This window comes from Misgurnus anguillicaudatus, chromosome 8, assembly GCF_027580225.2.
Source record: "Misgurnus anguillicaudatus chromosome 8, ASM2758022v2, whole genome shotgun sequence".
In the NCBI taxonomy this organism is placed as follows: Eukaryota; Metazoa; Chordata; class Actinopteri; order Cypriniformes; family Cobitidae; genus Misgurnus; species Misgurnus anguillicaudatus.
This window is the reverse complement of record NC_073344.2, coordinates 33,133,257-33,150,832: the sequence shown is the minus strand read 5'-3', so window position 1 is coordinate 33,150,832 and position 17,576 is coordinate 33,133,257. Positions and strand designations below refer to the sequence as shown.

The window sequence follows — 17,576 nt, the reverse complement described above, 5'->3', positions numbered from 1 at the left end:
GACCCAGAGATCGGTAGAATGGATTCCAATACCTCAAAAATCAAATGTTTAACTCTAGGAGCATATTTTAAAAAAAAGTGGAGTGTCCCTTTAAATAAAATAATAAGTAAAGCCGTTTACTCACATATGTCTGGACAGAGCAGCATGAGTGAGAGAAACAGAGAAACACACTGTAAACATATAATCACAACACAAACTCAATGAAAATACAGACATGAACACACAATAATACATCCACACAACACAATCATTTAAAGGCGCAATGTGGTACTTTTAGCGTTATCTAGTGGTGAGACGGTGAATTGCAACAGCCCACCCCTTCCTTTCAAAATGCATAATGACGCTACGGTAGCCACCACAGGACAAACACGTCATCTTCAGAGACAACGTAGTAACAAAACGCAATTTATAGTTTGTCCATTTAGGGCTACTGTAGAAACAAGGCAGCGCAAAAGGCGACTTCTACGTAAGGGGACCAGAGGTGTATTAAGACAACTCATTCTAAGGTGATTCAAAACAATACAGTTCCTTTTGTAAGGTCTTTATACACCACTGATAATATAGTTTTGTATATTATATTCCTTCTAATCCTTCTAAAAGTTACACAATGCACCTTTAAAACAACTAAATAATTCTCTGTATGGTAATTAATATAAATTATTTATCTATTTGCCTATTGTTTACATGGCGTAAAGATTTTTTTGTGGTGTAAACAATGATCACTTATTAACTTAAATATCTAATAATAATAAATTGGAAGATTTTCTGGATAAGATCCTTTAACTACATTTTTTTTTAACATTTCAGCTCCTATTTGGTAACCATTGTTTTCGGTTGAACCCATTATGGTGCTAATACAGTAGGCTACAAATAAACAGCATTATCACCGTAATAACATTAATACTATTGGACTGCACTGGTTTTGTATGATGGTGGAGGTGAATGTGAGCAGAACCTCGTGGAAACGGATGATGTTGATGACCCAGGCACAAAGCCCGGCCGCTGCAGACGATTTGAGACGCACAAACTCGGGGTTGAAGTCAGGATCGCTCAGATACTCGTCTTTAATCACCCGCACCGTAGCTTCAGGGATGTGCTCTTTATCAAAATTAACAAGCGCCTGCAGAAAATCATCCACCTGTTTATACACAAAGAAAATCATCTTTAGTGTCAATTTATCTTGATAACCAATATGCTATTTGAAGCCTTAATACCAACGATTCTATATATCTGAAATAAGCTTTGCTTTAAAATTGGCAGGATAAAATAAAGGGCCTTTTGCACACTGCAAACGTTAAATGTCAGTGAAATTAAAATAGAAACATTTGTGCTTAAATGTCAACTCTGAACACACGCTCACTTTGCTCATGACGACTTTAGCTGCCTTCCAGCTTCGATCTTTGGGGATCCGGCCGTTAGGGGCCAGAAGAACCAGCACAGCGGCAGACACATTAGTCACGATGACGGGAGGGTTCGGAAAAGTCCGCAACTCGGTTAGATTCAGCTAGGCACAAAAACATACAATTACTCTGGAGAAAAATAAAACCATCTATACATACTGTAAAAAAGGGCTGATTGTGAGTTTGAGTCAACAATCAATCTAAACCGCAGACAAACACGTACCCTGTTGAGTGTGTTGAGTGCTGCATTAGCCGCCTGTAACGCCGGTTGGGCCTTTTCCAGGTCCGCTTCAGTTTCCTGCTGCTGTTTTGTCACCTCAGCTTGAATCGCTTCTACCTGATACACACACAAATTTCACAAACATTATGATCTGTGCTTTAACACATATATAGTTCTGCCATTCCTTGATTCTGATTGGTCAATAGCTCTGTTTTACTTATGATAAAACACAGCTACTGCATGACCGCTGAACCAGCAACCTACACATCGTAAACATATAAGATTCTGTTGCTGTTCACAGTCGGTCAGGGACTATTTTTTCCAGCGGATTTTATTATTTAATTTATTTTATTTTATTTAATTATTTTATATTGTTATTAAAGTTGTGCTGACACATATTTTTTTGCTTCAGTATTTGTACTGGTATGGCTACCGTTTTAAAAAAGCAATAAGGTAATCGAGGCTAATGCTGTATTGTAAATAAGTCACAACTGAAGAGCGCCCTTCAGCAGTGACTTATTTCACAATAGCATAGCGTACCTAATTGCTAACTAAAGCCGAAAGTATACTAGGGACGTCCGCGTATGCGCGCCGTCCGCATGACGTCATTTTCGTCATCAGGAGGGTCCGCGGCCGGCCGCGCGGACCGTCCGCGTGCAGCCCAAAATTTGAGACCGCGCGGACAGTGCGCGTACAGTCCGCGTACGACAGCGCATGCGCGTGAAAATATTTAGACAGGACACTCCACTATAAACAATTATACAAAGGAAATAGACAGCATTTGCGCACACACATATCGTTTTTCTTCTTTAACTTTTACTTCTTCCAAGAACAGAAAGCTGTGGAGCATGTTTGTTTGATTCCTGTTCTTTGTTGTCTTGTTGTTTGTTCTAAACTGTGTTTGCAATGGTGGATCACTTACTTTTCTTCACCTATCCTAATGTTTTACTGTACTGTAAATGTCGCCAAATCAGTGCTGCCCTGACAGCCTGTTAGACTAATAATTTGAATAAGAAATCATTTGTATTGCGTATAGTGTCGAACGCGGCCATCCGCGCGTAGCCGCGGGGACTATACTCGGAAAGCTGCGCGGAAGCGTGCGCGCGCGAGCCGGACGCGGACGCGGAAAAAAGTATACCCGGGCCTTAAAGGAATAATTCACCAAAAAGGTCTTGATGTAACAGAAATGCGAGTGTCTTACTCTCTGTTCCTCCGCATCGGCTACACTCCTCTCGTGACTGAATTTCTCGCTCTGCTGGCCAATTTTAGCAATAAGGGCTTCAGTGTCTGTGTTCCGCAGCTGTAACTCCACTTCCTGTGTGGCCAATTTAGCCTTTAAATCCTCCACCTGAAAAAAAGAAAGAGACATTTAAGAGTGTAAGACAGCCAGGTGAAAGTCTGAAGGAACCTATTAATGTGTTTCTATAACATATGTTTACCTTGGTGGAAGCCAAATTTGTAAATGTCCTTGCAAAACATATTAATCTGCCCTTTGTGCATGGTTTACTAAAACTACTAGATAAATGGTTATTAAATACAGTAAGCCAAATAATGTCAATAAATCTCGTTAGTTCTTGCCACTATTGGTACTAGCAATTTTTGGGCCCTATGAAAGAACAGGAGGTTGGGCCCTCTAGCACACCCGTGTTACTACTAATAAAAATGATCTTTAGGGGCACCAATGGTGCGTGAGCCCTTACGGCGCATTCACACGGGGCGTAAGCGTTAACGCTTAACGGAAGGCTTGTCTGAAGCGTGGCCAACAGCCAATCACAGTGGCCGCTACACATGCTCCGTTCTTCCATAAACGTAATTGGCTGGCTCTGTCTAGGTAATTTGCATAAGGCGATCTGATTGGCTGACGCACGCGTTGCCGCTTGAAAAGTTGAGAAATGTTCAACTTCTGCCGCGAGCAACGGGACTGACGCGGCGCCGACGGATCCACAATTCAGTTCGGCAACGCATGACGTCACCCATTAAAAGTGAATGGGAAGCGTTAACGCTGACGCCCCGTGTGAATGCGCCGTTAGAATTGCCCCCCCCCCCCCCTTATGGTGCTTTTACATTGCATAGTAGCCCATGGTTTGGTTTGGGTCAGGTCGGGTCAGCTCACTTCACGTTGGCTTGGTTAGCACATCACGTTTATCACTACCTCTGTCTCACATGACAGTTTCTGCACAAATACTCGTAGCGTCAGTCGACGCGCTCTGCTGAGCCTCATTTAAGTTGCATTTAACTCATTCACCGCCAGCCTTTTTGAGAAAAGTTGCCCACCTGCATTTTTGTGATTTTAACAAAAGTTTCACAAAATTCCTTGCAGGAAAAATTATCTTCTATAAATGTATAAACATACAAATTATATCAAATTAAAGAACACACCCTCTGCTTTCAAACAAACAATAAACAAACAAACAAACAAACAAACAAAATGGGGGGAAGACGTTTCATTATATATTTACTTTTTCCACTTAATTTGACCACTGAAATATGGATATTTCTCTTCAAAAATACAACATTTTGAGCAAAAAGCTTAAAAAAATGCGTTTTTGTAAAGGAATTTATGTTAGAGATCAGACTCAGAATGACTATCACACATAAAGGCAGTTCAAAATGATTTAAATCTTTTAAACTTCCGTTTTTGATAAATTGGCAGTTTAGCGGTATTACACTTTCACTTTGAAATTCGTCCAGAAAGGCATGTTTTTTAGTTAAATATTAACTCATAATTGACGAGATAACTCGTCAATGGCGGTGAATGAGTTAAGCATATATGCACACGTGCGTGTCGCAAATGTGCCACCCCAAACTGCAATTCTGGAAAAAAACTATTATGGTGTTCCTAATTCTCAACCTGTGGATGTTTTTCATCGCCAAAAAGGAGGTTGGGAACTTAATCATGTTTGCTTGAGACAGCGCAAGCTAGCATAAAGGTAAAGCTAATCTTTTACATTATAGCAATGACGCTGGTAGTGACAATTCTCTCTGACAGGCAGGAAGGTGAGTAAATCGTGGGGTAATTTCTATTATTCGCCAGAGTATCGATTTAATAAGACCAAGGAGATTTCATAAGAAAGGTTCAGTTAAGTTGACCTGTGATGCAGTGGTCAGTAATTTCTGCAGGCCGTTCTCCAAGCGCTCCATCTTCTGGATGAGTTCTCTTCTTTTGGTCCCCAGCAGGTTGTCGTAGAGCTTCATGAACTCCAGGAAGCTCTTGGGTGTGGTGTAGTTGAAGCGTTTTTCATTCTGCTGGTACTTCACGCTCACCTCATTTACACAAGTGTGAGCGAATGAGATAAAGTCACTGATGGACGCTCGCACCGCTGGCTACAGGGCAGAAACACATGTCTGGTTTAATGACAATAACAATAAACATCAGTTTATCAAGTTTATAATTAAAAGACATAGCTACATGCAATTCGCATAATATTTAGAATTACTACATCTCCAATCTTACAGTAGTACTCTGAAAAAAGTATGCTAATAGGTGCCTGGATAGCATATGTTTTGTTGTAGTGTACAGTATACTAAGTAGTATACATTATATAGTGGTAGCGTACAAAGTACAGATAACCACCCTCTCTAGCTTATTTTACCTCTAGGTCAGGGATATTTTGTATGAAAGTGCTGCTGACAGACTGCAGTGCATGCTGGGGCCAAGGATGAAACCAGTCGATGGCGGTGCAGTTCACGAGAGCCGGAAACTTCCGTGCACGTGTGCGAAGAGTGAAACCGACTGGAGCGAAACACAGCACCACCTACAGGGCATGATGACATTTACTTATGAATTAGTATAAATTTGTAACTTTTATCAGTGATGATAAGAGACTTAAACAAGCTTATTGCTTCGTGAAACTAAAGGCTAAAGAGATATAGATGATATACATAGATACAAAGAGGACACCTTTAGTTGCCTGCGTATGCGGTCAATAAAGAAGTTCCAGCAGTTCTCGCGTGTGTCCAGCAAGCCCATTGCCCTAAGCTCCACGCGGATAGAGGAGATGATCATATCTACCTCTTCCTCACCAAAAAGGTCAGGGATATCCCCTACATACACACACACATCCAGAGTTACTGAATAGGTTAAAAAGGAGGAAATAAAAATGTGAGAGGAGTTTGTGTTGTGTACCTGATGCCAACATGTCATTGATCAGCACTAGGAATCTTTCATCAGGAATCTGGGCATCTGTATGCAGGAAGACTGTACCAATGTTTTTTACTCCCACTTTTATGTATAGAGCAGCTATATCACTCTACAGAGAAAAAAGTTGGACTTTTACATATAAAGTATCATTTACAGAAATCAATTGAATGCATATACGGGTCATTCTACAAAAAAGGTGGAAATGCTTGTCCCTTGCTTTTGCAGACCCCTTAATCATTTAATTTGACCCAATAATCCCATAATGATATATATTTAATAAATATAGACTGTCCTTAACATGATGAGATAGTTTATTTATGTAATTTTCTTTTTTTTCCTTTTTTAAACTTTTTTTTTAATGTCTGGTCCTGAAAATTGCCCTGTCCCTTTGATCATGGAAGTTGAACTGTGTACTTATTATTTAAAACCATGTTTTTTTATAAAACAAATCAAATTTACATTTACCTTTAACCCTGTATGAATTTACTTCAACACTGAAATGGTAAAAATACACTATTAATATGAATAATATCAAATAAATATTTGTCCCCCAAATTTATGTCATTGGTGTTACCCTATCCAAAGCACTTTTATTTTGAAACAATGCATCAGCTCTTTGAAGTTTTTCTTGGGGCAAGAGGTCAGTAAAAGAAGTGCAGTGGAGGAAGGCAAAAGGTTTTTGAGATGTCTTACCTTATTTGTCTAAAATATCATGATATATCTAAGAATTTTGAGATAAGATTTTTTGGATGTCATTAGTGTTACTCTTTTTTATAGCTGGGAGTGTCAAGATCTTTACATAAAAATACATTATACTGAATAAGTATGTGATTGTTACATCTCTGATGAAATAGCACATGGCTAATGGCAGCCATTTTGTTAAAATGTTAGTTTTTTCTGTAAATTGTCATTAGTGTTACTGTCACTGGTGTTACCATCATTGGTGTTACTTCTCTTATGAGTACTTCCTAAGCACTATTCCTTTAACTGACCAACATAAAAGCATGACAACAAAACAAGATGGAAAAATGTTTTGAGTTTACAAGTTTTATCATATTCATTATCTATTATTGTATTCTCATTTTGTCAGGTATTGAAGATACAACGTCATGGATTCTTTATTAAAATGTATTAAAAAGTTAAACATAGATTAAGCTCCCAGTTTTGCGGATTCATAGATTTAACAAGTTAATTAATGCTATTATAGAAGTTTTGGGTGTTTTGAAGTAAGTTCATTTAAGCAGATTTCCATCACCCGAATTCCACCTTTTCTGTAGAATGACCCATACATGTGTATACTTATTTACTTAAAGGGGCCATGGCATGAAAATCTGACTTTTTCCATGTTTAAGTGCTATAATTGGGTTTCCTGTGCTTCTATCAACCTAGAAAATTAGATAAAGATCAACCCAGTAAATTAGTTTTGGTAAACGTGAAAAATTAGTTCAAATTTGGCCCTCCTGATGTCATAAGGAGATCTTATTATAATAATACCACCCCTTAATCTGCACTATCCAACCATGGCACAGCCATTTAGTGCAGAGAGAAAGAGAGAGAAAGAAAATAATTAACAGCACAATTGAGTTTCTATTTCAACAAAGCACCATCATTGTGATCAGTGTTTGCATTTCATCAGCTCATTTGCATTTTAAAGGACACACCCAAAAAAGCACATTCTTGCTCCCACCTACAAAGTGGCAATTTTAACATATTATAATAAATTATCTATATGGAGCTAAAACTTCACATGTGTACTCTGGGGACACCAAAGATTTTTTTACATCTTAAAAAAAAATCCTCTGACATGGCCCCTTTAAGTACATACGTATACATAGTTTTGACAAAATGACCGTCTGCAGATATTCAAATAGTACTCACAATAAAATAAAAAAATTAATAGGTAATTAACAGGTATGTGACATAATTGTCACCATAAGCAAAGCACGCTCAGGTCTGTGTGTGCACCCAGATGTTTTGTACTCACGGACAATGGATGAATGTGCAAGGGATGCTCTGCAAATAAAAATGTCCTCAAGGTGGCAACACTTGTACATCCATGCTTATGCATATTTTGAAAGGCTTGCACACGGATAACAAAGTTTATTTATTTTTTGGCCATTTTGCCTTTATTTTGACAGTGTGTAAGGAGAGGACAGGAAAGAACAGGGAGGAGAGCGGGGTATGGGATCGGCAAATGACCACGAGCTGGGAATCGAACTCGGGTTGCCAAAAGTGCGAAAGCACCACATGTCGGAGCGCTGCCCACTACACCATCGGCTCCGACACAGATAACAAAGTTTACTTGGAGTTTCAATAGTTCATAAAATGAGCTCTTTAAACAGCACATGCACAGGTGATGCGTGCATAAGAGATGGAAAACAAAAAGACAAACCCTCAGGTCGCTAATGCCATAGCCCTTGCGCAGTGTGATCTGAAACACTTCAAGGCCGCTTAGAAAAGCAGCCAGTCGACAGAGACTTTGTTTCCCACTTCCGCCCACTCCGATCAGCAATGCATTTCCCACAGGACACTCGAGAATGCGACTGATCCTGCAGCTACACACAAAAACATTAAAGGGATAGTTCAGCCAAAATGATATTAAACCCATGATTTACTCACCCCCAAGCCGTCCGAGATGCATATCTCCATTATTTTTCAGACAAACACATTTTTAGCTATTTTAAAAAATGTCTTAGATGTTTCAGTTAATCAAATGTGAAGTTACAGGGTCCACTCCTTCAAGTCCAAAAAATGTGCATCCATCCTTCACAAAATAAATCCAAACGGCTCCATGATGATAAACAAAGGCCTTCTGAGGATAATCTGTGCGGTTTTATTGTAGAAATATATCTAGATCTTAAACTTTATAAACAAAAATAACTAGCCTCCGGTAACGCTGCCATCTTAGTCGCGTCCGCATTCAAGATGACAGCGTACGCAGTTTATGGAGGGTTTCGTGCTGCTGCTCTGTCTAAAGCGGATCGCACACCGGCCGCTTAGCTCAGCGTCGCGCCGTTCTAAAAATATCGAACACATTGTTTTCTATGAGTATATGCACACCAGCGCCGCCAGGTTGCGCCTGTCTGCGCCGCCCAGCTGTGACTCAGGAAGTTGCTCAAATCCCTGTCACGCCACACAGCGCCACTCACATAGTTTAACATTAAATAACATCATATTTGTCCCAAATCATTAACGATTAACATTGGCTGCTAACATATATTTTGCATTTTGAAGTAGATGCTATCTGACGAAGCTCGCGCTATTTAATGTGCACTTCCGGTTTACAATACCTCTGAGTTGTCCTAGCCGCGACTCGACGCGGCGCTGAGCTGCGCAGCCGGTGTGCGATCCCCTTAAGATGGCGCTGTAACCAGAAGCTAGTTATTATCGTTTATAAAGTTTAAATATGGATATTTCTACAACAAAACAGCGTGGATTACCCTCAGAAGGAATGACATATGCATCTCGGACGGCTTGGGGGCAAGTAAATCATAGGTTTAATATCATTTTTGGCCAAACTATCCCTTTAATGTGCCTTAACAGTTACTGGTAATAAAAAAAGTTTTATAGTCATTTAAAAAAGCTGTAATGGACACAAATTCTAAATTTACTGCAAAAAAGTCTGTCTAAATAATGTCACCTTACATGTATTTTTGCATGCCCAACAGGTTATTTTAATTTTTAATATAATATTTTTCCTGTAAATTCATGTTATGCATTGTGTTACTAGAAAACATTACTACTTTACTGTCTGGACTGAGACTCACATGTGTTGCATGGCTTCCTCAAACAGCACCAGGTTCATGTCGGAGTGCAGCTCATTGTAATGCTCCAGCGCATCCATCAGGGTCTTCTGAAGCTTCTCGATGTCGGTCACCTGGGCGTAACGTGGCTCGCCCACACCGTAAGCGAAATGAGAGTAGATCAACGGCTGGTTGATGAAGATAGACTCATCTATTCCCTTTGGAGGGAGAGAATAAGATTTTAGTGAGAGTTGGTCATCCAGTAGTAACAGGTCAGGTGACCCCACCAGGGTTTCGGGAAGTTCTACCTCAAAGTATCTCTTGCCCGTGTCCAGCAGGATCTTGTTAAACAGCTCGACATCTTTCTCCTCCATGAGTTTGTCTGAATAGACGCGAGAGGACTCGTGTAGCCACAGGTACACCAGATCTATAGGGTACCGCATATTCTCAGGCGGGGCAAAGAGAATTCCCTAAATAGACACATACAGAATAATCTTGATTTTGGTGTTGTTGGTGCCAAGCTCAACCTAGTTACAGTACATTTGGATAAAAGGGCTTTGGGCTCACGGTTCAGATCACATTACGGTTTTTGAGGCACGAATCGAATAATTTTTCAGATCAGCAAAAAAAGGGTGGAAAAATCTAATAACAAATAAACAAATGACAAACTTTTTACAAACTACAAATTTATAAAAAAGAACAAAGTTGCACATTAAGAAAGGTCTAAAATTAGCATTAGGTACAGAAATCGAATTTAATGAATAATAACATTGTCTTTATTGTACAAATAAATTTTTTTTAGAGCCACAGAAGTGATTTTCTCTTTGTCTCGGGTTGTTTGATTAACATTAATGACACAGACTTAAGCAGATTTATTGAGGTTACTGTCTCTTTAAGAACAAATAAGCACAGACTGATTTCTGACTCTATAATTCACTTAAAGGAATAGTCTACTCATTTTCAATATTAAACTATGTTATTACCTTAACTAAGAATTGTTGATACATTCCTCTATAATCTGTGTGCGTGCACGTAAGCGCTGGAGCGCGCTGCGACACTTCGATAGGATTTAGCTTAGCCCCATTCCTTCAATGGTACCAATCAGAGATAAAGTTAGAAGTGACCAAACACATCAACGTTTTTCCTATTAAAGACGAGTAGTTATACGAGCAAGTTTGGTGGTACAAAATAAAACGTAGCGCTTTTCTAAGCGGATTTAAAAGAGGAACTGTATTTTATGGCATAATAGCACTTTTGGGAGTACTTCGACTCGGCGCAGTAACACCCTCCCTCTCCCATTATGAGATGGAGATGGAACTACTGTATATAAAATATAGTTCCTCTTTTAAATCCACTTAGAAAAGCGCTACGTTTTATTTTGTACCACCAAACTTGCTCGTATAACTACTCGTCTTAAATAGGAAAAACGTTGATGTGTTTGGTCACTTCTAACTTTATCTCTAAATGGTACAATTGAATGAATGGGGCTAAGCTAAATGCTACCGAAGTGTCTCAGCGCGCTCCAGCGCTTACGTGCACGCACACAGATGATAGAGGGATGTATCAACAATTCTTAGTTAAGGTAATAACATATTTTAATATTGAAAATGAGTAGACTATTCCTTTAAGACATAAAAAAATTTTTTATTAGAAAAAGAATACTGTGAGCTCATTTTGTGTGTATGTTCCCTGTCAAGAACAGAAAGAGTTTATGTTGGCTTACTTTTTGAAACACGTATCTCTGTATATGCACTACTGAGGGCACTTAAACGCGTGCACACACACAGGCGGAGGGCGAATTCGAAGTGGCGCATCAGGAAGAAGAAGATGCAGATAAACAGTCGCTTCATATAAAAATGTTACGTTGTTTTTCATTGCTCTATTAAGTTATGTTAATGGACTACAGTATGAGACACAGTAGCGCAACTCTCTATAGTTTACACATGAGGAGTTCTGACTGGAGCTGGACCGGACACATTTAACCGCATGTGCGTACAGAAATCTGCTCACTTTAGCGCCTTTATTTAGTTAAATTGTTTTAAATCACCTGAATGTTAACATTTGCAAGCCTTAGAAAGACGTGCAAATGATAAGCTTTCCCTATTTATATTTGCATATTAATCCGCAAATCGCATGCGAGACAAACCGCGGGTCGTGATCCGTACGGATCAACTGCGATCCGTCACAGCACTACACAGTATGTTTTAGTGCATTTAAACACATTCACACCTGGAAGATGTTAGAGATGTCTCTGAGGTTGAAAATATAGTGAAAGCGAATTGCAGTGGGCAGAAAGTTCTGGCTCATTTTCTGATGAAGGCAGATGGCAGCCTGGACCAGTGTGCTAACCATGCGACTCACGCCGTAACTATAACCGCCCTGCTGGAAGTGACCGCTCAGGATGCTGCTGTAAATAGTGTTTAAAGCCTCCGCACCAGGGAAATGCACAGCAAACACAGAGAAATGCCTCTGGAGAAAGAGAAAAACGAATGAGGGCATGTAAGATTTGCATGTACTGTACTTCATTTTTAATATGGATGTTTCATTATTGCCATGGTTACCTGTAGTCTAGGGTTGACGGAGAAGCTTCCTGCAGTTGGGTTCATGCAGGTAATGTACTGACAGTTATGAATCTCTTTGAGAGCCAACCTCTGACGGTCATACCTACCAAATACACACACACACACACACACACACACACACACACACACACACACACACACACACACACATACCGAAGCAAAGTTAAGCGAAAGCATGTCAAAGTTTCATCTTTAGTTTTTGTCACACATTTCTCATACCAGTGAGAGTAGTCCAGGTGTTGTCTAATAAGGGTGTGAGGTTGGACAGTGCCATAGGCATCCACCTCGGGCATGTTCAAGTCATCCACAAAGTAGATGAGCTTTTTAGTGCCAGGAGGAGCGAAGTTGCGCCCCGCTCTTTTCTCCAATGGTTTCTCCAGCACACCTAGAGGACAAAATACCCCAAAAAAGAGAGTGTGTCCATTTGGGCATGTCTTTGTCTGTATGATTATGTCTTAATCTTAATAAATGAAAAATAAATATGAATGGTCATTAAAACTATGGTATTTATGTGTATAGATATTTTGTGCAAGTCTATCCTTTCACTTACGTTGTAACATGGCCGAGGTCGTGTAATAATTGAATGGCACTTTGGCCACCATGAAATCCTCTTTGAGTTTGGAGATAGTGTACCAGACCAAGATGTTTTTGCCCACACCAGCATTTCCCACCAGCATCACTGGCTTCCCCTTCTGCAGGAGCAACTCGATAAAGTATGTCAGAGAGATCGTCTCCGCAGAATGCACCAACATTGTCTGCACATATACAAATAACATATTACTGAGCCAGGGTCTTTTATCAAAAAAACAAAAAGGCTTTGATTTCTGCTACAGGTTTGACTTATTACTTTATAATTAATAAATATTCAAAGTCATTTTTATGATTTTTCGTCATAGAGTTAACCTGTATATTAAAGGGACACCATTAAACTTTTTGTCCACTAGGGGGTGCTAGACACGTATTTTTCACTTCTAGCGCCCCTAGAGCCCACAAGCGCTGCGGCACTGTCGCAAAGAAAAGGAACTGGCCAACCTTAAAACTAAACTAAAAACTAAACATTTAAAATGCTAAACGATCAACATTTTGAGACAACAGGGAGAAACGCAGTCATGTTACAACTTTCTGATGAGGAACTCGTCGTGGCAGAAGCCATTTCTCAATCTGAAGGTTGCAGCCTCCGGATGTTGTATTTCTAAGCTGCATACGTCATCAAGACTGTCTTATTTCACAATATTAACAATTACAAAGTTGACTATTATACTTAGTTAATCGTAAATTGTTGCAGTATGCTTATGACTTGCGAATGTAATGCTCAGTTTACCTTAATAAACCAGGCTTGATGACGTATGCAGCCTGCATATTTGACCTCCGGAGGCTGCAGCCTTCCAATTCAGAAACGACCAGACGTATTTCCTTCCCTTTTTCCAAACAAATATTGTTGCATCGTCTCTCTCTCCCTCGCCACCAGGATTTTCAGCAATGGCGCTCGTTATTCCTCTTTTTTGTGTAAAAATCGCTCCAAATCCAAGTAAACCGTGTTTAGGTCTGCCGCTTTGTAATACGTCACGCGAGTGACAGCGGAACGCAGCAAATGAGGAAGAGAGAAGAGAGAAACGCTCGGATCTGATTGGTGAATGAATAGGGTTTGGTTTTACACTGTGAGCAAGTTTGAGTGCTATAGCATCCTGGATTGTAATGCAAATATCATAGACACAGTAAAAGAAAGGTAAATACGTGAACACAGCATCTGAATACAGGGAACTATATGCAATATAATCGCCGTAATTTATAAAGAACATCGCATTTATGTATGAATCAAGATTGTGAGTCTATATAAAAAATTGCCTTAAAGGGGAATCGAACCCGGGTCGCCCGTGTCATAGGTCCGTGACACTAAAGACTGTGCCACAGAGTCACATAATAGAAGTTGCTCTCTACACTCCTTAAGTAGCCTCCAGCAAAATTCACGTTAAAAACAAATTGTGTGGAGGAAGTGACGTATGCCGTAAAGCAGTCGAATTTTGTAGTTTTTTTTTGTGCTCTGGTACTACCAGAAACCCTAAGTTTTAAAATACGAGTTAAAGTGATACAGACCCCGTCAGGCTATGGTAGACATGTCATTCAACCTATTTAAAGTCGATGTACTATCACAAGGGTCTTGAAAATTTATTATGAAGGTTGAAAAATTACATGGTGTCACTTTAAAGGACAAGTTCTGTATTTTACACTTAAAGCCCTGTTTTCGGATTGTTTGTGATGGGGTGGAACGGTTTTGACTGAAATTTGGACATGTGATGGTGTCCCGGGAATTTTCGGGTGTTTGTTGTATCCCCTCCCGCCTCTACAATGGGCGAATAGGTGCACTGGGACAATCCTTCCTAAAATGCATTAAACTTTCGTTTACAAAGACGTGAAACTCAGCGAGTGGTCGGGGGTGTTCATTGGTGTGCTCACAGAAAAATCGCTGCAAAGGATGCTTTCAACAGGTGTTTTAGCATTCGTTGTAAACTTGTGGACCTGTTTTTCCAAACACCTCACACCCGTATATTCTTCTTCTTAGACACTCCAGCCCAGTTGGTGGCGCTAATCCACCTTTGCCAATAGCAAGAATACAAACAAAGGTCCCGGCGCGGAGTAATACCGTACCTCACAGCACATCTAATACAAGTCAATGGAGTTGGACAAAAACTACGATAAAACCTGTTGGAAAGCATCTTTTGCAGCGATTTTTGTGTGAGCATATCAGTGAACACCCCTGACCACTCGGTGCGTTTCACGTCTTTGTAAACGAAAGTTTAATGCATTTTAGAAAGGATTGTTCCAGTGCACCCATACACCCATTGTAGAGGTGGGAGGTGATAGAACAAACACCCGAAAATTCTCGGGCCAGCATCATATGTCGAAATTTCAGTCAAAACCGTTCCACCTCATCTTATTACACGGCTCTCTGGAATGCTTGATTCTGATTGGTCAGTTGAGACATTTGCAGGTTCGTTCTTTTCGAATAATAACCGCTCCAAATTAATAACGCATAGCCGGACTACTTGCACGAGTGAAATCGCTCCGCGCCAATAAAGATCAATAAAGATTACTGTCTGTTTGGCGCCATCTTGTGACAAACACTGGACAACCACGACAAGACACAGACAGCTTGAGACTGAACCTGACAAAATAGAGCATGACAGCTACGAAGCCAACACACACAAAAATACAGAATGGGGATTAAAACTTCTCAAAGACTGGCTAAAAGAGAAGAAATGGAGACAGACAAGTATGAAGCAGCGGATCTTAATAAGGTATTACGATCATTTTATGTATCTGTGCAAAGTTTCGCGGAAGGATAAAAATGTTAATTTAAAACAAATATGCCAATAAAATGTTTAAAATTCATATTCATGTCCAGTTTTTTTTCTTATGTGGCAAGTAGCCGTGTAATAAGCGGGATAATGTAGAGGCAGCCGGTAGTTATTGGGAAATAAGCCCCTTCAGTGTGATACAAGACCCTCCGCTTCGCGTCGGGTCCTGATCACACTGTCGGGGCTTATTTCCCAATAACTACCGGCTGCCTCTACATTATCCCTTACATAAACAATCTGAAAACAGTGTTTTAAGTGTAAAATACCGAACTTGTCCTTTAACCCATTTTTTATAAATAATAACTTAATGATGAATGATTACTTTAATGATGAGATGAGATGGCATGAAGGTGTATAATATGTTTAGTTCAACACTGACCTGTATCGGGATGTCAGGCTCCAGCTCAAAGGGTGGCGTGCGCTCATTCCAAGGGGTGAAGCGTTTAGTCTTGGGGTCGATGTAGTAATCAAACACTGAGCCCTGCGATGGAAACTTCACAGCTCTCATTTCCTTACACCACCAACGACTAAACTCTGACCGGTAGTCTATGAGCTGGAAAAAAGAGGAAAAGTGTGTGTATCACCAAGTGAATGTCACATTGGCAGTATGGTTAACAGAAAACAAAGTTAGGTAATGTAGACTAACATGGTCCTGGAACAGAGCCCCTCCAAAGGCCCAGACGCATGCAAACACAAAGTAGATTTCGTATAGCTCACGGGGAGAGTCAGGAGGGGTATTTTCATGGGTCAACAAACAGTCCAGCAGGCAACACAGGGTCTGATACACAAAAACAAGAGAATTTTTCTTCTTTTTTAAGTGGTTATATTTAATATTAAAGGGCATCTATTATTGCCTTTTTACAATATAAGTCTCAGGTGTGCCCAGAATGTGTCTGTGAAGTGGGTGGGGCTTTATCAATGTGACCTCACATTGATAAGAGAATCAAAACGGCATGTCCAATGAGACTGCTTTGGTTTAATGAGGATTAGAAAACAAAAAGCAGGTGGATTTTTTTTCATCGTAGGTTCACACGTGTTCACACACTGCCAACACACATTGGGCCCTATCATACACCTGGCGCAATGCTGCGCAATGCACGACGCAAGTGTCTTTTGCTAGCTTAACCCTGGCGCAATAATCATTTTTACGTTTAGCGCCACGTTGTTTTAATAACAAATGCATTTGCGCCCAATTTTGCACCCATAGGCATTCTGGTCTGTAAACGATGTGTGTTCAGGCGCATTGCTTTTTTTGAGGCAACTAAAAAAGACTACGCCATTGACCAACTAAAACCTAAAGTCTAAAGTCAATGGCGCAATATTGTTTTTGTTATTTAATGAGCACGTTATGTGCCTATAAATGGGACGACAACGCACGTTTGCTTATCACATACATGGATGCGCAACAGCACACAAATGCTTTTAAATATGAAAAATTTAAAGGATTAAAATGTAAAAGATTATTATTGAGTCACTTAAATGACATAAACGAGGACCGAATATGAAACATTAGCAAAGCTGCTTCACCTGTAGCCTGGTAAGTAATTAAATGTTTTGCTTTAAACCAATGCAAATATTGCATCTATTTTTAAATGTTTTTTTAAATGCTACCCCGCGGATTTATTGTATATGATGACTTTGTACCTGTGGATATGATGAGATGAGTACCTTTTTTAATATAATGCTTTTCAAAACACTCACAGCACTGTCCGAGTGCTGAAACGCCTCTACACGTTTGTAAATTCTTTTTCTCCTGTTTGTTACAAATAAAGTATTTTTACAGTACAAACCTTTTCTTGCAGATTTGTAAATTATCTTTTGAGATAACACAGATCATGTAGGCTATCCATTCATTTACAGCAATTAAAAGCCTGCTAATTTTATTTCCATGACTGAAAGAAAACTAATTTTAAATGTTTTATTAAAAAATAACAATTTCAATACAAATAAAAACAACGCAAATATTTAAATCAATCTTAAACTGGTGGTCTTCTTCGTCCGCTTCAGTTTACAAATTCCACCATCTAAATAGAGAATTGACCTGACGCGGGCGCAACAGGCTTTTAAAGGGGATGAAAGCTAAGCTAATTGCACGTTACGCCCAAAACACCCCCATTACTCATTACGAGAATAG

General features: G+C 39.7%; 1 protein-coding gene across 2 annotated transcripts in view; it reads right to left on the bottom strand.

Annotated features, from left to right (window-relative positions):
- The window catches only part of dnah9l (dynein, axonemal, heavy polypeptide 9 like), a 91,458-nt gene that overhangs the window by 22,589 nt on the left and 51,293 nt on the right, over positions 1–17,576 (bottom strand). The window contains exons 47-63 of one of the 2 annotated variants that reach the window (XM_073870725.1): positions 16,089–16,220; positions 15,822–15,995; positions 12,637–12,841; positions 12,306–12,471; positions 12,066–12,168; positions 11,734–11,973; positions 9,813–9,974; positions 9,529–9,722; positions 8,154–8,316; positions 5,747–5,870; positions 5,522–5,664; positions 5,214–5,375; positions 4,711–4,944; positions 2,822–2,968; positions 1,624–1,737; positions 1,361–1,504; positions 956–1,138 (exon numbers count right to left, since the gene is read on the bottom strand). In XM_073870725.1, the coding sequence (XP_073726826.1) occupies positions 956–1,138; positions 1,361–1,504; positions 1,624–1,737; positions 2,822–2,968; positions 4,711–4,944; positions 5,214–5,375; positions 5,522–5,664; positions 5,747–5,870; positions 8,154–8,316; positions 9,529–9,722; positions 9,813–9,974; positions 11,734–11,973; positions 12,066–12,168; positions 12,306–12,471; positions 12,637–12,841; positions 15,822–15,995; positions 16,089–16,220 (2,790 nt within the window). Of the gene's footprint in view, positions 1–124; positions 171–955; positions 1,139–1,360; positions 1,505–1,623; positions 1,738–2,821; positions 2,969–4,710; positions 4,945–5,213; positions 5,376–5,521; positions 5,665–5,746; positions 5,871–8,153; positions 8,317–9,528; positions 9,723–9,812; positions 9,975–11,733; positions 11,974–12,065; positions 12,169–12,305; positions 12,472–12,636; positions 12,842–15,821; positions 15,996–16,088; positions 16,221–17,576 lie in introns of those variants that run through there. The other variant, XM_073870724.1, reaches the window with a different exon arrangement.